Genomic DNA, 22,098 nt, shown 5'->3' with positions numbered 1-22,098 from the left:
TGGAGAGCTGCTGGCCTGGCCTCTCGCCCGTGCCTGCCGCGCTGGAGGGATGCTACAGCGCGGTACAGCAGAGGAACCTCGGTTCGTGGGGCCGAGCGCGCTGACCCTGCGTCGCAAACCGATTACAGTAAAATAAAATAGAGCCTGCATTATAGAGAGCTGAGGCTGAAGGCCTTGTTTAGACAGAGATCAAAGCAAAAAAAAAGCTCTGCGAGGTGGGTGGAAAGCACTTGGTGTGCTAAAGCATCTTCAGAGGGAGGACGTGGTCCATCTCATCCCTAAATTGGCAGGGACTTGTTGTAAGTGCCTTGTGCTGGCTGCTCTGCAGAGGAGGGATGCTGTGCTGTGAAGGGACTCTCTGAAGAGATTTATTCCGACCTTTACAATAAAATAAATGTTCTGTGAAGTCGTTCTGGCAACTTGAGATTTCTGTGAATCTGGAAGTCGTCTCAGTACCCTGGCCTGAGCGCCTCGTGGCCCTGAGTACCAGTTAGGCAGGGAGGGTGCTCGGAGTGCTGTCACTGGGCTTTGCTGGGACTTCAGGGCTTTGATCTACTGACCGGTGGGGTTTGGGAGCTGATCCCCAGCAGAAAGGGGGGGGCGGTTTCCTCCCCCAATGGACTATGCCCCAACAGCATTGAGGGAGTTTTTCATCGACTCAGGCGAGCGTTACGTATGCACAGTAGAGTTAAACTGAGCCCCTTGCTTGTCCATAAGCACTCAGCGCGTGTTTAAAGCACGTAAAACTTGATGTGTCCTATTTCCTCGCCTTGCTTAAGAAGGACTTGAGCGCTGTGTCTCCGAGCGGTGCGTTCCCCGTGGCGCTGGGTCCGTGGCCACACGTGCTCCTGCCACAGGGACCCCCCAGCTGACCTGCTCCAGATACGCCCGTTCTGAGCTTTCCCTTCACGCTATAAAAAGCAAAGCAGGCTGAGGTGGCCGCGGCCGCCTCTCCCCCCACGCCAGCGTTGCCGTGGGCTGCCGGAGGAGCCGCAGCGGCGGCTGTGGCCACGCAGGCCGGTTTCCTACGAATGCGATCAGTAGCCAAGGAGTCCTTGGCTACTGATGCCAACGTGGAGCGTACCCGACAGCGTAGCTGCCGTCGTGGCTTTTGTGTTTGTTTAAAGCCTCTACGCACAATAGGTGTGTGTGGGGGGGTGTTCCAGGCGCAGACCGGTTGCCAGAGGGACAGTGGTGGGTGTTTGTTGGGCAGCCCGGGGCAGGCAGCGGCGCTGCCCGTCTGCCCGCGCTGGCCTTTTGCATCAGGCGGGGAAGGGGCTGAACACCGAAGGGTTTGGTCCCCGTGCTGAGATGACCACAAAATTAATTTAGCTCGTGTCTTTGATACCCAGAGTTCAAATTGGCCTTTTCACTGCTACTGGGGGGCTGGGGCTGGTACTGGCCACCAAGGAAGGCACCCAAATATGCGTCCTGCAACGGTTACAGGGGTGCAGGGGCTCCCAGCTGTGCTTCTTAACCAGGTTTGTTTTTCTCCTGGTGCCTCGCATGAGGTGGCTGTGGGAAGCGAGGGCTGCACTGGAGACCGAGACCGGCTCTGGGGATGCCCCTCCGAGAGGCTGGTCCTGGAGCATCCCGGCTCGGAGGAGGCAGGGCAGTGGTGAGCTGGCCTGAAAGCTGCAGTGGGGGATAAAACATTTTTAAAAACGTGGGTAAAAAAAGTGCTAAATATATTTTCGGTAGGCTATATTGCTCCCTGCCCTTAGGGGTGACGTCGGTGTCAGTTTGCAGAAGAGGGGTTTGCACGTAGCGTGCATTCGCGCAGCATCCCCCCCGCCGCGCGTTGGGTACCACGGGCACAGCGGGACGGGGCTGGGGCTCGCTCGCTGTCTCAGGCAGGAGGTGTGGGGACATCCCCCTCCGATGGGCGAGGGCAGGGTGATGCGGTGACGTCCCGAATCGGAGGGGAAGCGTGTGGCAGATTGCAGGCTCAGCCCCCCCAGTCCCAGCCCAGTGCTCCTGGCCACCACATCCTTCCTCTCGGGCTGTGGGGTTTTATTTTTTTTTCAGATTTATTGTGTCAGGATCCATCTCCACAGCCGGGAGAGGAAGTTCATTTACCAACGGCAGGAAAGGACACAATGAGTCAGCGGTGGAGGGGAACTAAGAATAATTAAATATCCAGAGAACAACTTCGTTCCATTTGGGAATTACAGCTACAAAGTATTGTCCTGGGACAAAAATGGCATTAAACAATCCTGTTTGTTATTACTGTTTTTTCCTGAAACTTCAGAGTAGCGTAGTGCCACGATGCAGAATTTGTATGTTGTTAGAGCTGGTAGTCTAACTGGAATGTATATTTTGGGTGAAATGATGTCAGCATGACTTTGATATATCATTTAAACATGCAAACTTCGTAGGGCTATTAAAATCATTCATCTAGCATGCAGCGTAGTTGTCTCGCACCAGAAATCAGTACTTTTGTTGCCGGCATGCTGCGTTTTTGAGGATCGGTGAGAAATTGTGGCATAAATTCCATCTTTGTAAGAATTCCCTCCAGAAATGCCTGCCCCGAGCGTGTGAGCTCTGCCTCTCGCTGCCCACCCACGGCTGACCCGCAGCAAACATCGCACACCGTGACGGGTGCGACGCGGCTGGGACCTCAGCAAGGGCTGAGCGGGATTTGTGTCGTGAAGCCTGATTCTCCGGACGGGGCTGCTTGGAGGCACGAGCCGGAGCTGCAAGCGGTGCAGGTCTGGGGGCTGCAGAGCCCCCCGGGAGCCAGGGCTGGGGTGCTCGGCCACCCCTGAGCAGGGACCAGGCGATGCGGTGGTCACCGGGCTCTGCAGGCCCGCAAGGCGGGTGGCAGGTTGAGGCTGGGCGTCTGTTTGAGCTCTGTCGGTTAATTCCTAGAAACTTCTTTTTGCACCTGAAAAAGCTGCTTTAGCCAAGAAATACCTCCCGGGGGTCCTTTCTGGTGTTTTTCGTGTAAAGAGGGGGAAAAAACCCTTCATCGTGTGGCCGACGTTGCTGTGACTACCCATCCTCGAGCGGCCGGGCGAGGGCTGAGCACCGCTCCGGCTCTGCCCAGATTCCCTGCCCCGGCCACGGGCAGCTCCTCCGACCGCTGGGATTTCATTGGGATAACTTCCACAGCAAAATCCCCGGGAGAAAGCCCCTTCCTCCTGCCCCCTCTAGCTGTGACTATGCCGCTGGCCTTGGATTTTGACATCAGACACCGGGTTTTTTCCTGCCCTTGTGTAGCCGGTGAGGGCTCGGGGCTATTTTTATCCGGCGCTGGCAGTGGCTGGAGGAGGACGCGGCTTCCCTGGCCCACGCAGCCCTCGCCTCCCTCTCATCAGCTGGCCGGGGCTCCGGCGCTGCCGTTGACTTTATTAGGGAAAAGCAAGGTGCTCCGGAGCGGCCGAGAGGCGAGAGGGGCCGGGGAAGCATCCCGCCCCGGGGACGGTGGGCTGCCTGCCGCAGGTCTTGGCTCCGGGGGCGAGCGCTTCATCCCGTGGTGCCGATTGAAGAGCAGAGGAAGGACTGAGATGCCCCGGTGGGAGCGTTTCGCCGGCCACGTGAGGACCCGGGAGTGAAGGAGATGAGTCAGGAGGGTGATGGTATGGGTGATGTCATCAGGAAAGCAGCCGCGCCGGCCAGGGAGGGGAGTTATAAAAAGGTAAGGGACAAAAAGGAGCCTTTTGTCTGCCAACGGTCGCCCTCTTGGCAGGAGGGGGACCTGCTGAAACGCTGCCCAACACCCTCCCAGGGTGCTGGGTTTCAGGTGCCGGGGCAGGGAAGCGCTCAGCTGTGTTTAATGTGCTGGCACGGGGCAGCAAACCTTCCTCCCTCTGCGTTTCCGTAGCACTTTACGATAAAGAAAATGTAAAGAGCTGTTTCCAAATGCGTTCTCGTACCTCGAGACCCCTGGGGTTTAAAGCAACCTGCCGTGTGGCTTGAGATATGCAAGTCTGACCTGGTTTTGTGTTCACCAGCAAATCTGCCGTGAAGAAAAAAGGAGATAAAAACCAGCGCTCTGTGGTTACAATTTCTGTTTGTGAACCTAATAATAGCCCTCGTGCTTTACGGCGGTAAAATAAGGTGCTGCCTATGGGTCTGGAATTTTAAATATAGTCATTGTCCGTGGCTGGTAATGACAGACCCTGGCAAAAATAGCTTCGGTGGTCTGGCCGTGTCCCGGCCGGGGCCAGGCATGGGCTCTGCACGCTGTTCGGTGCCGGTGGATGGCCCTGGCATCCAGCCTCCGCCGCCTCGCTTCCTTGTAACCCCTGGCATCGCCCAGCAGCGGCACTGCCCGGCTGGGACGGGGTCCTACCACAGTGTTGCTGGCACCCGTTAGTCTGTAATTCGCTCTGTAATTAGACTCTTCCCTCTCCAAACAGGCAGCGCCTTAGCAAAGCACGCCTGGTGTTCGGTCCGGGTTTGGTACCCATCGATACAAGTCCAGAGGTGCCGTCGCCAGTGATTCAGAGCTGGCTGCTCTGCCCAAGCTGGGGGGAGGTCTCAGGGCACGGCACGGAGCCTGGCAAATCACTGCTACACCTCAACGCCACATAAATCTTCCACGTGCGATTTTATGTGCTCTTTCGGGTGATGTCTGTAACGAGTAAAGGCTGCTGGTACAGGTGCCTGCATTCGAAATAGTGTGGTGGGATAGGTGGTGAAAAAACCAGTCCAGCTACAACTTCTTAAGTGATCTATGGATACGATATGGACACGTACGGACACAATATGGACTTTGCTTGATTTTCCCAAAAAACAGCAGAGATCTTGTGCCCGCAGCGCTGCCGTGGGCATCTGCTCTCCATCCTGCATCAGGTCGGTCAGGGATGGGCTGCGGCATCAGCGGTACCTCCCTGTGCCCCCAGGGATGGCGTTGTGTGGGAAGAAGGCGCGTGATGGACCAAATTCAGGCTTTCAACCAAAAATGGGGGGGGGGGTTTTGTGTCAGGATGCCACAGCGTGTTGGGGACGGGTGGTTAAGAGCACAAATGGTTGCGTAGAACCTGCAAACACCGGCGAGGAGATTGCGATAGGTTTATAAAGAGCAATAAGTGCAGCGGGCGATGGGCTGGGGAAACAGCGTCTGCGCCTGCTGAGTCCGCCGTGGGGAAAGTCTGAACCTCTCCGGGCAATTTTCCTTGGCTGGAAGGGTTGTGTAAAGTGTTTTACAGGTAGGCAGTCAGGGCCATAATCTGACACTGTGTTTTTATTCGTGTACTTAAAGGTAGCTACTGACCTTCCGAAATGGAAGGTCAACAGTAACAAGGAAAACATCCGCCCAAAACTCATTTGCCTTAAAAATAAAAAGCAGCCTTTTGTTTCAAATAATTGTCTGAACCAGCTCTACAGCAGCCCCCTCTTTCAGAAATACATATGTTTTTTGATTCAGTGTCAAAATAACGTATTTAAATGATACGGGTTTATATTTTTCTTGCATACCTTTGCATTTTGAGTATTTGAGCCATTATTTTTTATATACCAAGTAAGTATATTTGATAGTCAAAAAAAAACCACTTGCAATTTTCCTTCTCAATTTGTAGTTTTCAATACCCAACTCAGGATGTATAATGCAGCTGTTGGGTAATTTATCTGAAGCCTAAAGTCCAGTTCCCTTAGGTATATTCTATTTCTTAGTAACCGTTCCCTATGTTGTAATAACAAATAGGACTCTTGATTTCTTTATGGTCATTAGCCTGTGTCTGGTTTATAAAACAGGATATTCGGAGCTCAGTCCTGGGAGCAGTGTTATTTAGCATCCTCAGTAATGACCCGGTGGAGAAAACAAATTGCGCATTGATTAAATGTACAAATGTCAAACTGGGAGCAGTTGCCGTCTCGGTGGGAAATGGACCAAAATTGAAAAAGATCTGGAGAGACAGCCCCATCCGAAAGGGGTGAATATGTGAAAGCGTGCTTGTATTTATGTGTATTTTAGCGCAAAGAAGGGTAGTTTTCAGCACAGGCAGAGTAGGTGGGTGTGCTGCTGAGGGAGGGAGCGGTCCCAGCTGGCGTGGGGGGGTGGGATGTGCCGTCCCGGCTGGGCAGGAGGAGGTGGAGATGCGCTTTGGGCTCCTGATTTCTGTAGGAACACGAGGAGAATCAGAAGTAGGCAGGAAGATGTGGGAGAGCATCATCTGAGCTGGAAAAAGGAGGAGGATAAATGTCCGTGATTTCATGAAGTACTGGCGCACCGAGGGATGCGGCTGGCAGTTGCGGGGCAGACACCCGCGTGCATCGGGAGATGGGCAGCACGAGGAACCCGCACGGACAACCCTGTCTCTGCTTTCAGTCCATTAAAAAAAAGTTCTCTTATTTTTCTCGCTGTGCTGCCTTCATTGGCAGTGCTGGCTATTTTTTCTTCTAAATCTAACTGCCTCTGTGTGATTGAGGCATCGGTTAGTGAAACCTGAAGAAACAAAGTGGAAAAACGTAGCTGGGTGGTCTGGGTAAAACTTGGGAAACCAGGAGCTGAACCCAAAAACTCAATACCGCTTGATGCCGTGGGGGTTATTTTTCATATTTAAAATATTTTCAATAAAAGAAGTTAGGTTCCAAATGAAGTGTGTATTTTGGTAAGCGTTTGACAATATAATGGGCGGTCTGATAATGTAATGTATGTAGTCAGCGATGGGGTTGGAATTAAATTATCGACTATTCTAAGTTAAAAATTTACATTTTGTTATATGTCACTTCCTTGTATCAGAAAAGGTGCTTTGTTTTTAGTTAGGCAGGTAAAATATGGGAAGCACAGTTATATTAACAACACGGAAACAGCCCATGCTTGCCTGCTATGTTTTCTTTTGTTGCGTATTCTTGATCGGCTATTATGTGTTATTTTAAAATTAAATGTTTGAAGGCTTCAAAATGTTCCTCCTGTCAGTAACTCGATGTCTTGTATGAATCTGTTGTCAGCGTTGGCACGTAATCCATTAGTGACAGACAGCGGGATAGAACTGGTACTAATTTTGAATCTAGATCTGTGATTTTCCTTTATTGCACATTGATTACACAGTCCCCTCCGTAATCATTGATCAGTGATCAATTTCAAATCACTTTGTAGCTCGCCCTTATTCAGAAAAACATATATATGTATATAAATACATTTTTAAAACTGTGGATAATTTGATGGCGATGGTAAAAAATACTTCTCTAAGGACGTTGGCAGAAGGATCGTGTAGTTTTGGAGGCCGCTCAGGGAAGCGGAAGATGCTAACGGTGCAAGCGTGGCCTCCGTGGCCGTGTATGAATATGGGTACAGATAGGTATATTGGGTATATATCACAGGTGGGTGTGTATAGTTGTGTATCTATCAATATGTGGAGAGCGAGATGCAGATGGGCTTCCCTGTTGGGAAGGGCTACGTGGGCCACCCGAGCGTGGGAGACAGCTTGGGGAGTGCTGGGCATCGTGGGCGTCACGGTGGGGCAACGCTGCTTCCTGCGCGCTGGCGGGACCGGCAGCTTCATCCTTTCTCGTCGCCCTTCCCTTTCAGGCCCAGAAGAATGAGCGGGAGTCCATCAGGCAGAAGTTGGCTCTGGGCAGTTTCTTCGACGATGGCCCGGGACTTTACACCAGCTGCAGCAAGAGCGGCAAGCCGAGCCTCTCCTCCCGGTAAGCCAGGCGGCCTCGCGGCCCACATCCTCTCTGGAGGCTGAAAAGTGTGAGATGCCTCCAGTGGGACACCCTGAGACCCTTCCCTTCAGAGGATCCCTCGCTTTTTACTTGCAGCCATATTCTTGAATTTTCCTTGCTTTAGAACGACATCTTATGCTCCAAACGCGATTGGTGTCTGTTATGTAAATAAGTGTAGGTGGTATGCTAAAGTATTAGGTTAAAACTGTATAGAATCGATGTTTAGATGCTCAGGGGATAAAGCAAATGAGCTGAATTTGCCTGAGTTCGGTTTCCTGCAGGTTTTCACTCAGGATCTCTGTCCTGAACTGAGCATTGCCTTTGGATTGGGCAGACCAAGAACGGCGGGGAAAGGATCACGAGTGCACAACTGGAGTTACTGTCATGCAAATAGTTGATTCATTTTGTTTTCCAAAGAGTTCTTTGCGTTGAGTTGCGAAATATTGAGAATTTTGATGTCTGAATGCCTGATTTAATGCCAGCTGTGTGTGTCGGAAGCCGGGGGAGGGCTCAAGGATGGTCCCAAGGTCCCGCCAGTCCTGGGTCAGGCAGCGTGGTGATGGTTGGTGAAAAACCACCAGTTTGTGAAAATCTATTTTCCTTTGGTGGCTCGGGAGGTGGCAGCAGATCTGATGCTGATAGCTAGCCGTGGTGACAGCAGGGCAGGGGAGAGCAGTCAGGGCTGCAATTAATCTCGCACACAGAAAGCACTGAGAACGAGGAAAAACGAGCTTCAGCGTGGCTCTCCGCATCCACGCGCTCCGCGCAGGCTCTGCTCGCTGGACGCGGCTCCATCTCTGGGGCTGGGATGTTGCGTAGCGCGGACACCTCGCTTACTCTGATTTTTAAAATTTCTACATCAAATATACTCCAGAAAGGCTTGTTTCTATATGCAGCTGCTGGGAGTAACCCATGGCACTTGGGAAGCATCCCACATGGGGACTGGAGGTCTACCTGTTGCCATGGTGTGGGAGAAGAAAAAAAGTCTGAGAGAGGCATGAAACCAGGAGGAATACTTTTATTACAGCAGAGAGGTACAATTGTGAAATTAAATTTAACTGCAAGTCATTTGAAAGGGAAAACAGTTTTGCTCTGCGTAGTTACAGCTAAACCAGGAGCCGCTGTCTTGTAATTATAGCGCGGGTCTAATTAACGCTGCGCGGCAGGGTTTGGCAGCTGCGCCACAAGAAATTACCAGCCGTACCTGAACGCTTTGGTGTTTCGTTAATATTTATAGACCGGGCAAAGCTTTAGTACTGCACGCTGCCTGTTAGAGGACCTACAGGAACCTTTGCAGGACCGTTGCTCTCATTTTTGTGCTTGCATATGAGAGAAAACCGTGCTTGCATGTGCGATAAAAGGGCATAAAATTGCTGGGCTTCAGGCCTTGGGGTGATGCTCTCAAAAGGCGCGTGAGTCGCAGACCCACGCTTGCGCCGCCCTTTCTGTGCGATGCAATTTTAAGCCGCGCTGAGGGTGCATCCTGCTCCCCAGCCTGGGTACCCGTGTCTGCCCACCGTGGCTCAGAGCGTATGCAGAATTATAGAACAGAATCACAGAAGGGTTTGGGTTGGAAGGGACCTTTAAAGGTCATCTAGTCCAACATCCCCCTGCAATGAGCAGGGACATCTTCAACTCGATCAGGTTGCTCAGAGCCCCGTCCAACCTGACCTTGAATGTTTCCAGGGATGGGGCGTCTACCACCTCTCTGGGCAACCTGCGCCAGTGTTTCACCACCCCCAGCGTAAACAATTTCAATTATTAATGCTATCTATTTTATGGTAATAGTGACTAACAAATGCCACTACAATAAATGGAAAATAAGAGTCTGCTGTGTGTAAGTATCGCTATAAGTCTCCTCATTGGGAATGAGGAGTAACAGGCAGCAGAAGGTGTCCGGGGAGCTTGCCCCATCTTCAGCAAGCAGCGATGGAGTATGATGCACTGAGAAGGCTGATAGAGTTGACCCCAGAAATCTCTAGTTTCTGAAGTTAATTTTTAATGAATTTGGAAGATGAGCAAAGACTGAGCAGGTTTTGTAGGAGGCAAATGGCCTGACCCTGGAGTCAGGTGGGCGAATTGTCCTGGAGGGCCTGGGGCGCGTGGGTTTGGCTGGTGGCTGCAGAGCTGCTCTGCAATGTGACCATCAGTGGTGGCTTTCACAGACGCCCTTTTGTCCAAAAAATCCATTCCCTTGTTTGCTCTCGGAGGCTGGCCTGAGCAGAGGGAGCCGTGGGGTCCACCTGGAGCTTGGTGTGCCACGTTCTTCTGGGGCCATCAGCCAGCACCGGTGAAACGTGCGTTACCTGCCTGATGACGTGCTCTGCAGTGGCTTTGGGGGATAACTGTTATTTCAGCCAAAACTGGGATGCTCTCAGCTGTAGAAGTGCTTTTTCCCCTCTCTCGGCTTGTGCTGGGGTGCCCCAGCCCTGATACACTGCGTCCGGAGAAAATTATTCCTGGGGAGGTGAATTTGGGAGTTTTTAACCTGTCCAGATCGGGTGTGGAGGGTCCAGAAAACACAGTCACCATCTCTTGCAGTACAGTAGTGCCTCTTGGCCACTAACAGGCTTATTACCCTTCTGAATGAATAGTTTCAATCACTAACACATTATTTTATATAATAATAATTATATTATTATTATAATACCTAATATATAACCCGTGATGACAAAAGCCCTGCAGCATCGTGGCAATTCTGAAGTTCATCAGTAGATGGTGGTAGAAGCATTACCATCACCCAGCCGCTGAGTTTCCAGTCCCACGTCAAACTGCCACTCGGAAATGGCAGCGCTGGGCAGCGGCGGGAGCTTGGCCGTGTCCTGCCGCCACGGGCTGGTGGTCCTGGCTCAGCTTTTGGGTGGGGGATGACCATCTTCTTGGAAAAAAAGGTGAAAAAGTTTCTATTTTCCTGTAGCCGATACAAGATAAGGACAACAGCATCCTTTCAAAAGGCAAATGACTCGCTGCTGACGGTGCTCCAGCACCTTGCTGGCACACCCCGTCGGCACGGCAGGGATAGCCACGGGTTGCCGGTGGCGGTGCCGGCGCGAGGCGGCCACGGCGTCACCTCTGCCTTTCCCCCCGCAGGTTACAAAGTGGGATGAACCTGCAGATTTGCTTCGTGAACGACAGCGGCAGCGACAAGGACAGCGATGCCGACGACAGCAAGACAGAAACCAGCCTGGACACCCCGTTGTCGCCCATGGTAGGTCTGAGCAGCCATCCCACAGAGGCTCCAAGCAGGGAAACCGTAGGGCACAGTGGAAGCTGATAAAGAGCTGGTCCTGTTAAAAGAGCAACGCTAAACCCCAGAGCAGCATCGTCAGACATCAAAGAGAGAGACGCGAGGTGCTGAGGGGCAGAGGGCACATTGCCTCTGGCTAGCACAGAGCCGCTGTAGAGCAGATGCCTTCAGGTGAAGGTGTTCCTTCCTCCTTCCTTCCTCCCTTTCTTTTTGGCTCTGATAATTATCAGGGCAGTAATGGATACGCAGTGGTATCAGCGTCCACCAGCTTTCCTCTCCTCTCTTTTCCTTTGCGAATGTAACACCGCCGCCCCAGATGTTTTCCTCCAGCTTAACCAGTCCGTCCCTTCAACTCCTGCTGATCTGGTTGGCTCCTCTTCCCCTTCAAAGCGCTCAGGTTGCTATGAATAGTCAAGGGGGCCTATCTGGGAATTACTCTAATTTTTAAAGATAATCCTGTGGATTAAAATAAAATAAAAAAAAAAAATCTGTGCTCTTCACCATTTCTGTAGAAATGATACCACTTGTGAGGGCACAAAAATATGTTAAAGTAACAGCAAACTTCTTTGCTGTGGCACAGTTGGGGCGACGGGGCTGTAACGGCTGCGTGTCTGCTTCCCTAGAGCAAGCAGAGCTCGTCCTACTCCGACAGAGACACGACGGAGGAAGAGTCGGAGTCCCTCGATGACATGGATTTCCTCACCAGGCAAAAGAAACTCCAAGCTGAAGCCAAAATGGCCTTGGCTATGGCGAAGCCTATGGCCAAAATGCAGGTCGAGGTGGAAAAGCAGAACAGGAAGAAATCGCCGGTAGCGGATCTTGTAAGTGGGGTCTGTGGGACGGCGCGTGGGGGTAACGACGGCCCTTTTGCTGTTTGCTTTTGCGTGTCAAGACACGCTCATGGTGCTTGTAGACATGCAGAGGAGCAGCGGAGATGGGGACCGGCTGTCAGGAGCTGAAGGGTCGGCATGGGTCATCTTATCGGGGCGTTGCGGGAGCAGGATGGATGCAGGGAAAGAGATGCTGAAGCGTGAAGGTTGTTAGTTCTCGAGGTTGGCGTGATGCTACTCATCCTCCAAGTTGCCATCTGCTCGTCCCGCCCCATCCTGGAGCACTCCTGCCTTGGTACGACGCCGCTCGCCATAGCCCTCGCCTCCCTTTACGTCCCTATATCGCTGGTGCTGGTGGGTTTGCAGACTTGGGTCAAACGTTGTATAGGTGTTTCAGCTCGATTTGGTAATCCTGGAGGAGTCGTTGATGCATGTTTGTGAGAGGGGGATGCCAGCAATGTAAACTGCTGCCGTTCGGAAATACAAATAGTTTGAAGAAAACGGTAAAAAATCGAAAATTTCTTTTCAGCTGCCACATATGCCTCATATAAGTGAATGCCTGATGAAGAGAAGTTTAAAACCCACTGATCTAAGAGACATGACTATCGGGCAGCTACAAGTGATAGTCAATGATCTCCACTCACAGATAGAAAGTAAGTGATACTTGTTTAATTATTCTTTGGTGTGTCCTGCTTAATTAAGAGCAGTTCTCCAGGATACACATAGAAATGTTGATAACTGTATAATAACAGGACTGTGTGGAAGAGGCACACCACAGAAGATGAGATGGAATTCTCTCCAGATGTGACTGCTTCAGCCTTTCTCTTTCCTTTTTTCAGTTTCTCCTAAAGCGCTCGCTTGGCTCCGTCAGAGGGGGGGGTTGTAGCATTGTGCCAGCGCCCAACACCCCACTTGTAACTCAAAACCTGGTCGGGTAAAAATAGTCTTGGGAAATCTGCCTGTCCTGGAAGCACCCGCCACTCATGGCTTTATGGCTGCGTCTTCACGTGAGGCTATGCCGTGGCATCAAAACCATCCGTACGTGGAGAGACCCTCCAGTTTAACAAACGGCCCGGGGGAAATCCACTCTTCAAGACGTTTGATGGGTCCTCGCATTTGCCTGCCAGGACAGTGCCCCACCGCCTCATCTGTCTTTGCTCTCCCCAAAAGATGCAGGGGTTGTGGGTTTTTTTTTCTCCCCGTCTTCCAATTAATTAATTAATTAATTAACAATTTTGGGAGTAGACTTCTTTGGTGGCTGTAGGCAAAAAAAAATAAAGGTTGGTTGGGAGCTGCTGTGCTGCTCCTTCCCTACTCGCGTTGGTTAAGTGGCATCCCTTCTGGAAGCAGCCCGGCTCAGGGTGCAGAGCTGTGCCCGTGAGTTGCGATTTGTTATTTTGTGCTGCAAAGGCCCCCCAAAAAAAGAAAAAAAAAAAAAAAAGAGCTGTATTAATTAGCCTCACTTCAGAAAGCACCCAAGCGTGTTAGTGTCATTAACACCGAGCTCGCTGCCTGGGCCGAGGGGGCGTTAAACCGCCGTGGGTGTGTATTTAACAGGCTGAACGCCGGCTCCGGCGCTGAGCCGGGCGGGTGCAGCCTGCAGGGAGCAGGTCAATGGTTCGCATGGTCCTTCTGGTTTTCTTCTTCTTCCTCCCCGCTCTTTGACACAACCCCGAGCAAGAATCCAAGGTCGGGAGTATCCCCCTGGAGCAGAGGGGCCGGCTTGGGCAGTGAGCCCAGACCGGGGGGGTGTGCAGCGTGTTGTGCGTGGCCGCGGGGAGTTCCGCCCCTAAACCCACGGCCGCCCGGGCGAGCGGCTCGGCCGCATCCTGCAGCCTGTTTCTTGCTCTTATTGCCCACGAACGAGCGAAAGCTGAACCGGCGGGACTCCGAGCACTGAGAAATTCATCTTTATTTTTGCTGCTGCATTGAGCAGTTTCAAGAGAAAAACTCCCTGTGTGCAGTGCCAAGGGGGTTACGGTTTATCCTAGAAGACGCGCAGCCTCCGGGGAGGTCCCTCCTGGTTCTCCAGCTTACGTGTTATGTGGCGGGGAAGGATGATGTATGGGTCCCAAACTGGGGTTCCCCGGGACATCACGCACTCACCCCCTTTCTCCCCGGCACCAGGCTTGAACGAGGAGCTGGTACAGCTGCTGCTCATTCGGGACGAGCTGCACACGGAGCAGGACGCGATGCTGGTGGACATCGAGGACCTGACCAGGTGAAGGAGGCTCCTCGGGGTATTTCTCTCTTCTCTCAGGTCCCAGCTCGCCGTCGGCAGCGTGTAGGGGTTTTCTTTTAGCAGAGTTTCGGTACTAAAAGAGGGTACACCCCTCTCGCCAGCCTCCGCCGTCAGGAGGACTTGGCTGACAGGAGACTTTCTGAATCCTCTTAAATATTAATATTCAGTAGCCGATGAAACGGCAAGCCTTGCAGAATATAAGTATTGTTTGCTAAAGGACTTCATCTCCCAGGCGGCAAGGTTTAAAGAGGCGTTTTCCTTTGAGATAACCAGTGACGCGCTGCAGAAACGTTAAGAAATATTGAAAGGTTTTTGGGGAAAAAAAAAAAAAAAAAGCTGAAAAAGATGATACTGGTTACTGTCAGTGCATGAAACTGCAGTTTCAGAACTGAAGCATTAAGCTTGCAAAAAATACAGCCTAAATTTGTTTCTATTTTAAAACATCGTGGTGCTGCAGAGCAGCTGGTTGAGATTTGCCTGGAAAAAGTTTCCGCCAGCTGGGGTGGCCATGAGGGATTTGGGGAGCGGCTCGTGTGCTGCCCGGGGGACGGTGGCGGGTTGTCACTTCTGCCTCTTGCGAGACACCGTCACTGCTTCCCTTAACGAAGAGCAAGTGATGGAAGGGGGAAGATTTGGGAGGAGGGTGGACCCGGCTCAGCAGCCACACGCCAACGCCGCCTCGCATCGATCTGTTTGTCATCCCGCGCGTCGGGAAACGCTTTGCTTCCCGGATGCAAGTAACGGCCGTTCAGTAAATGACATTTATTGGGAAGCTGGTCGGGACGGTGGGGGCTTTGGTGTGTGGCGGGAGGCACCGGCTCTCCACGCCTCGGCGTTGGTCGGGCGCGAACGCTCCGGCCATCCCTGCGGGCGGGGAGGAAGCCATCCCAGCTGACCGAGAACCGCTCCGGAGAAGGATTTCCTCTCCCCTCACCGGGAAGGAGCCCTGGCAGACACCAGACATCCCTTGCTCAGCGCATGGTTTTGTGTTTTGGGTTTGTTTTTTTTTTCCCCCTCGGGGAAACGTTATTTTTGGGTCGTCGCCAGCGCGGGGCGGATGCTGGCTTGGAGCACAGCCCTGCGTGCGGTTTGGGTTTCCTCCTCCCCTCGGCGCGGCGAATAACGCAGCTTCTTCCCTCCCGCCAGACATGCCGAAAGTCAGCAGAAGCACATGGCGGAGAAGATGCCGGCAAAATGAACCCCGGAGCCCCGGGAGCAGAGCTCGAGCGAGACTTCATTTTGCTTCTGTGTGTGTCCAAGCGCTGATGTCCACGGTGGCGCACGAGAAAACCAGTGTTAGTCATTGACCATGTCTGAAGCTTTATGTCCGGTGATTGGCCTCTGCTTCTTAATTTATTTTAATTTTTTTACTCGTGCCACTAAATATCAGGCATTTTAATAATATTATTACAAAAAATGTACAGTACTTATAACATTATAAATCATGGGTGAGAAGAGAGGGTAGTTTAACTTTATTTTTGTTTGTTTAGAGATTTTCAGTTGAATGATATTTTACCATTGACTACTTTTTTATTCTTCACTGTAGTTTTAAAATAAAGAAACTGTACTTGACGGTGCTATACAAGTCAAAAAAAATACATGCCTGCCTCGTAGTGAAGTTGTAGCTTTCAGTAATATGTATATTTTAATCAGTTTTCAACATTTTGTGAATGTTGACTACCTGACATTCATTTTTAGATGTGCTATTAACATTCGGTTGGATTCAGAGAGTTACCTTGAAAGTTTTATGTATAAATATGTAAAATAAAAATTAAAAAAATTGTTTCATATGATACGTCTTTTGTTGCCTAGTGGTTGGCTTTGGTGATGCACCAGTAATGTATTCCTCGAACTAAATGTGCAATTCCGAATTTGTCATCACCAGAAAGAGCCTTTTTTTTTTTTTCTTCTTTTTTTTTTTTTTGCCGATCACATGAAATTATGGAGAGAAGACAAGATTTTTGTAGAGTTATTTATTTGTAAGTTCATAATGTATGTATGACATGGACTTAAGAGATTCTTATATAATAACATTCACTGGGCCCTACTATTGTGACTATTGTTAGAATCAGCAGGCACATACCGTAGATGTTTTTGGGGTTGGTTTTTGGGGGTTTTTTTATATTTTATTGTCTGGGCTAAATATTTAAATGACTCACCGATGTCAGAAATAAAAAAAAATTCTATGTTAAAAATCTAAGCAGCATATTAAATGTATTATATATGATAATAACTCACCTGTCTGCCTTTGGGCCGGGCTCCCTGTGTTCGTCAGCGGAGCGCTGGTTGTGTCCTCCTCTGCGCGTGCTGGGGACGAATAGGTCTGTCGCCATCCCTCACGGATTTGATTTAACGCTGGAACAGCTCGGCCGTCCCCTTCCTGAGGCTGCCCGGCCGTAGCCAGCAGCAGACACGCAGGTCGCGCACACCAGCTTTTTACATTTTAATTCTTTTGTCCTCGGGGGGCAAATTCATCTTAGCGAAGGGTCTGGCTAATGACTTATTCAGGGTGTTTTCAGAAAACCATGAGCTGCATTAAAATTTCATCCCCCGCCAAGAAAGTATTTTATAAAATGACTTTTTCTCCCCCCCCCCGCCCTCGTTTTGCCGAAAGCGCAGGTTACGGAAGCGTCAGCCCTCGGCAGGGTTTGGTGGGGCTGGGCCGGGGGGTGCTTGGTGTAACTTAGGGTTGGTTTTCTTTTCCCGGGAGTTGCTCCTCGGGGTTTCCATCGGACAGTCCCTGTCCCCCAGCCCCCGTGGGGGGGGCCGTGTCCCGTGTCCCCGAGCGGGGACCTGTGCAGAAAGACGCTGGGATGGGGTAGGCTGGAAAGCCCTCACCTGCAGACCAGGGACAACGTCAATTCCTCTTATTTTGCTTTTTTTGAATCTATGCAGGGGGAAAAAAAAAAGTAAAGATATTGGGGGTGCTTTAGTTTCTCCGTAGCTCTTGGCTGGCTTGATGCCGTTGCCTGCACATGGGGAGACGGGCTGGGTTTTATATTTCTGCTCTGTAAAATGCTGTTCGCAGCGCTCGGAGGCCAAAACCATCCCCGCAGAGCTGGTGTCTCCGGCAGAAGCGGCTTTTTCAGGTAGCGGTGAGGAGGCACCTGCCCCCCCCATTTAAAGTATGAACAGCAAAGGCCTCAAATCCAAAAAGTTTGCTCTCAGCTTTAAAAAAAAGCCAAAAAAAAAAAAAAAAAGCCAGAAAGCCCCCGGGTGCTCCCAGATGAACCCCGTGCCCTCCGCAGCTGCCCCCGGCATCACCCGCAGCATCGCCCTCGGCATCGCCCCCGCCAGGGTCCAGCTTTTCGGGCACCGGGGTGAGGCAGCCTGGTCAGGCTGGAGTGTCGTTCCCTTGCTAAGTGCCTTTAACTTGCTGAAGAGAACTCGTTATTGCGGTCACCTACTGCTGGTTTTCCCCCTTACATCCTCAGGGGGTTGGGTTCTTTTAAGAAAAAGCGTGTTTCTGGGTAACTGCATCTCCTTGGCTCTGCGTCCCGTGTACCGAGGTGTCGTGCTGGTGTGTACGATGGCAATGCTGTGGAATTAATGGATTAAATGACGTTTTTTAAAAGAGAAAGGTGTTGCGTGGTTTCTGAGCTGCTGCTGCCGCCCTGTCACGAGCAGTATTTATTTGGTCAGCTATTCCCTTCTGGGCATCGGTCCCGCTTTTTGAGTCTCCTGTATCCTCCTGGGTGGGTTTTTGGTTCCTCCTCCCCTTGTCCCTGCCAGCAAACGTAAACCGGCTCTTACGGGATGCCAAACTTTGCAGCGTTTGCCTTCTGCAGGCTGCCCGCAGCTCGCTGTGTGCAGTGGGAAAAGTACCTCCTGAGACTAGAAGTTACCAAAAATACCTGATGCAGTCAGCAAAAACACCTTCCCGCCCTGCATATGCATGGGGCGATGGGAATGGGGGGGTCCTGCAAGCGCCTCGCATTGCCCAGCCTGCTGCCCTCTGCACCAGCCACACTTGGCTGTGGTTAATTCAGTGTATCCGTGGGGAATAGCTGCTTCACTCAGGGTGGGATTTTTTTTTGAGACCCCCATTGTTGGGGAGAATTTGGGGGGTTTGTTCTGCCTTTTTTTTTTTTTTTTTTTTTTACATTTTTTCTTCCATGAATGGGGCATTTACGCGGTTCCACTTGGGACTCCCAGTATCAGTACTGTAACCCTGGAGCCAAATTCCCCAAAGGAGACTCGAAAGGCTCTTGGTCAGAAGGTTGCTTTCAGGGGGTGAGCTCAGCAGGGACAGTAATAAGCAGCTTCTGTTATGACAGCGGCCACTGCTCCACGCCGGGGACCAGGATTCAGCACCTAACCATGGGGTGCCTGAAGCAGTCCCCGTGCCCCTTGTCCGTAGTTTGGGGGGGCGGGGGGGGGAATACGTTCAATTGGAGAAAACATTCAAATGACTAAAAAGCCAAAGGCAAGCCCAGAGATGTGTTGGACGGGCTGGGGCAGGGACATGTCCGCCCATGTTGGCTCCTGCCTGCGGTGATGCTGCCTCCCGAGATCAGCGGGCCCCCAGCAAGGCCGTAGAGAATTCATCGCATGGCGGGGGGACTGCGGGCAGGATGCAGGGGTGTGATGAACGGGTGCAGATCTGTGGCGTCTGCTCCGGGTGGCCTCACCAGCTGGGGCCGAGAGAGCATGGGGCAACGTGCGTGAAATCTGTGTGACCCCCCCCACCCACCCACCCCCGGCCTTCTCCCCGCCTGGCCCGGCCCGGCCCTGGGGCTTGTACGGCCCCGTCGCACCCAACCTGCTCCACGGGCACGGCGTGGAGCATCGCCGCCCGCACAGCACCCACTGCAGGGCCTCGCCCCATGGAGCCCCGGCGCTGCCGTGCCTCACCGCTCCGTGCAGCAAGGGACAGGCACGGAGCTTTGTGCAGCTTGGAAACGATTTTGGAGCTTGGTTTTTAGACGTTGGTACTTCTTTTTTTTTTTAGGGTTTTTTTTTTTTGCATGCTGCCTGAATAGCTGGGCAGGAAAGGACCCGCTCCTCGGCATGCCATGTCCTGTCCCCATCACACTCCTCTCTGACACCCCTTTCCTCAGCCACTCTTGGCCAGCCAGGGGAAATCCAGCTCACTATTCCCTGCCTGCCTCCAGCTGGTCTCACAACATAACGTTTCTTACTTTTTTAACTCTGCCTCTTGGTCCTAAACTCATCTGTGCTTGAAAAGCATGACATGTTGCATTGGGGGGAAAAAAAAAAAAAAAAGAAAAAAAAAAATCATTCTGGTGCCTGAGATACAACATCCCGCTGATGTTAAAGCAGCCCTTGGGAGCAGAGACATGCTTCATGAGCCAGACACTTCCTCTCAAACAAACCTTGCGGCTTGGGTTCCCCTTTTATGTTTTTTGTGAACCCACCCAGCACCTCCCTGCCACGGAGGAGCAGCGCTGGTACCGCCATGGACTGTGAGCCTGTAAAACCGTGGAGGAGTATACACACAGCCTTTTACTTTTCTTACTTCATCCTTCCGAGGAGAAGCACTAACAAACTTTGGAGAATCGAGTCGTGCAGATTCAGACGAGAAGGGTTTGGGGGGCTGGGGGTTGCCTGCGAGGTCCCTGCTCCCAGCTCAAGGACGTTCCCCGTCGCTTTGCGCCGCTGCCGGGGAAGGCATTTAGCGCAGAGGAGCTGGGGTTTTGACCTCTTTAAAGCAAACCCGTCCTTGCACAGCCCCGAGGGAGGCTCAGCTTCACAGAGGGCATCCCCAAGGAAAAGCCATCAGAGGGGGGCTTACAGTCCCTGCTCGCTTCCCTGCAGAAGCCTACGCCTGCTCCCGGGGAGTTTCTCTTCCTTCTTATTGTAAAGCAAAGTGAAACCCATGTGTGCGGGACCTTCGTCCTCCTCCCGCTGCCCCAGAGGTGACTGGGGACACCCTGCACGCCCGGCAGGGCCACCGGCAGCAAAGTCATGGGGTGCTTCACCAGCAAAGTACCAAGTCTGGTGCTACAGCAGCTTTCCTTGGCCACAGGCGGTAGGATTAGACCTTTCCTCTTCACTTCCGTCAACCGTCGGTTCCTTCTCAGTGCTAAAACGTTATTATAAATTTTTCAAGTCTCTTGCCTGTGTGGGAGGGGTAGGATCTATGCAAAATAAATGCCCCCGGTTCTCAGCGGTGCAAAGGGCTCTGACCCGTCACAGCCTCTCCTAGTTCGTGACTTTTAGCACCTGATGCCAAGTCGGGATGCTGGCTCTAGTGCCGATGGAGCGAGTGCCGCGAAAGACTGGCAGCAGAGCCTGGCCGCCGCGCTCATCACCGCGGTACCCACCTACCCCTCGGCTTCCCAATGCCAACACGTTTGGGGAAGAAACATGCCTTCAAAAGAAAAGTGAAATAGCTACGGCTGCGTGAAAAAAGGGAATTGCAGGGTTTCGCGTGGATCTCTTGTGCTGACAGCCTGCGGGCAGCAGCCGTTTCCAGGCAGCCGGCTCAGCACTCCTCCTCTGCCCGTCAGTGAAACTGCTGGCAGAGCTGTGGGAGGAGGAATTTTCCCAGATGTTGGTCTCAACCCACCCTGGCGGGAGGGCTGACACCCCCGGGCAGGCACTAGTTCGGAAAACTCCCATCGGACACTCAGGTGGTTTTGCTGGAGTGACCGGCGCCCACGGCTGCAGGGGACCGACCCCCCAAAGAAGGAATTAAAGCTGGCGAGGGGCTCTGCAGAGCTCTGCGGCTCCAAAACCACCTGGAGGTATTTTTTTAGGGGAAAAAAGAGATCCACGGCACTGTGTCGGACCAGCCATCCTGCACCTTGCCGCTGCCTTGGAGCGTGAGGTCTGGGGAGAAGAGGGACACTAGACCGTGTCCACGCACAGGTCAAGAGCCTGCAGCGGGTGCTCAGCCCCTCACGTTCTGGGTTGGAAGATGTGCCCAGAGGTCATGCAATCATATTTGGGGTGCCTTTGAGTCCAACGGCATGCCGGCAGCCTGCACCTTAGCACAGCCCACTTGGTTGGGTCTCCTGCGGGGCCAGCAGCCAGATGCAGCCAGGAGCCAACCGCAGGCTCTGGGCTCTCGGTGCCTTTGCCCAGGGAAGGGCAGCACCCGGCAGTGCCGCAGGCCCCGTCCGCACGGCACACCCAGGGTTTCTTCTTCCCCAGGTTTGAATTCGCTTCTTGTAGTGAACGCCCAGCTCCAGCTTGGGGAAACAAGACTGACTTTTTGTTGCGGTTCGCAGTGCCCAACGCACGTGCTCTCAAGTGACCCCTATTTCATTTTCTGCACTCTCTATAAAATCCAATATTGCAAATTTTTTTTTTTTTTTTTTTTTTTTAATCAAAACCATGAGCGGATACCTGCGGACAGCTGAAGACTCATTTATAGCACTGCCATACGTTCTCTCCTCCCCATACCCTGTCTCCTCCGTGCTAGCAGTAAGCAGTTAGCTGCCGAGCAGGGGCTGCCCTGGTGCTGGGACATGCAGCGCGGTCGATGCTGCCTCCGCCTCGGAGGAAAATACCCGCCCTGAAAGTACCAGCTCCTGCTGCTCCTCGCCCAGCCTTGCAGCGCCCGCTCACCACCGCTCCCCCCACCCCGTCCAAGCCCATTGCTCCCGTACCTCACACCTCAGCTGTGACCCCGTCCCCAGCACACCGGTTCCCCTCTGCAGGATGTCCCCAGGGTGACGTCCCAGCCCCAGAGCCACCCCGCCGTAGGACACAGGGCTGTCCCACACTTACACGCTCAGCGAGTTTCTTTACGAGCAGCAGCTTCCTCTTCCAGCAGAGGAAGATCCAGATGTCAGCCGGCACGGAGCGAGCGGCGAGCCCGGTTGCGGCTGGGTGACTGAGCCCTGTTGTCGCCCCCGGAGTCCTCACGGCTCCACAAATATGTGACCTGCAGCTTCTTCGGTTCGGCTGCGAACCCTTTGACTCCCTGCCAGTTAGGGCTTCCTGGCGTGGATTGCCTAGCCGGCTTGCACAGGCTACGGTGAGAGATAACAGAGGTTCAAACACCCACGAAATGACCTCGAGGGAGGAATCATTACAGGAAAAAAATTAAACCCAACGTGCCTGAGCAGAGCTCACAGCTTCCCAAATTGCTCTCTGTAATTTCAGGGGGCTGCTCCTCCCGGGTTTGGGTACCACCACTGCTCCCGGGTGTTGGAGGAGAGGGCTCTGTGTGCTACCCTGCCTCAGCACCC

At 52.4% G+C, this 22,098-nt stretch overlaps 1 protein-coding gene across 3 annotated transcripts in view; it reads left to right on the top strand.

The window, feature by feature from the left end:
• Window positions 1-15,726, top strand: part of SCHIP1 (schwannomin interacting protein 1) — a 41,617-nt gene extending 25,891 nt beyond the window's left edge. For 2 of the 3 annotated variants that reach the window (XM_075761654.1, XM_075761657.1), the window contains exons 2-7: window positions 7,478-7,596; window positions 10,708-10,825; window positions 11,488-11,685; window positions 12,224-12,347; window positions 13,822-13,915; window positions 15,083-15,726. In XM_075761654.1, the coding sequence (XP_075617769.1) occupies window positions 7,478-7,596; window positions 10,708-10,825; window positions 11,488-11,685; window positions 12,224-12,347; window positions 13,822-13,915; window positions 15,083-15,134 (705 nt within the window). In that variant the 3' untranslated portion in view covers window positions 15,135-15,726. Of the gene's footprint in view, window positions 1-3,298; window positions 3,641-7,477; window positions 7,597-10,707; window positions 10,826-11,487; window positions 11,686-12,223; window positions 12,348-13,821; window positions 13,916-15,082 lie in introns of those variants that run through there. The other variant, XM_075761656.1, reaches the window with a different exon arrangement.
• Window positions 15,727-22,098: the final 6,372 nt, after the last annotated feature.

Source organism: Balearica regulorum, chromosome 9, assembly GCF_011004875.1.
Source record: "Balearica regulorum gibbericeps isolate bBalReg1 chromosome 9, bBalReg1.pri, whole genome shotgun sequence".
Classification (NCBI taxonomy): Eukaryota; Metazoa; Chordata; class Aves; order Gruiformes; family Gruidae; genus Balearica; species Balearica regulorum.
The sequence above is the reverse complement of the archived record's forward strand: the minus strand, read 5'-3'. Positions and strand labels throughout refer to the sequence as shown.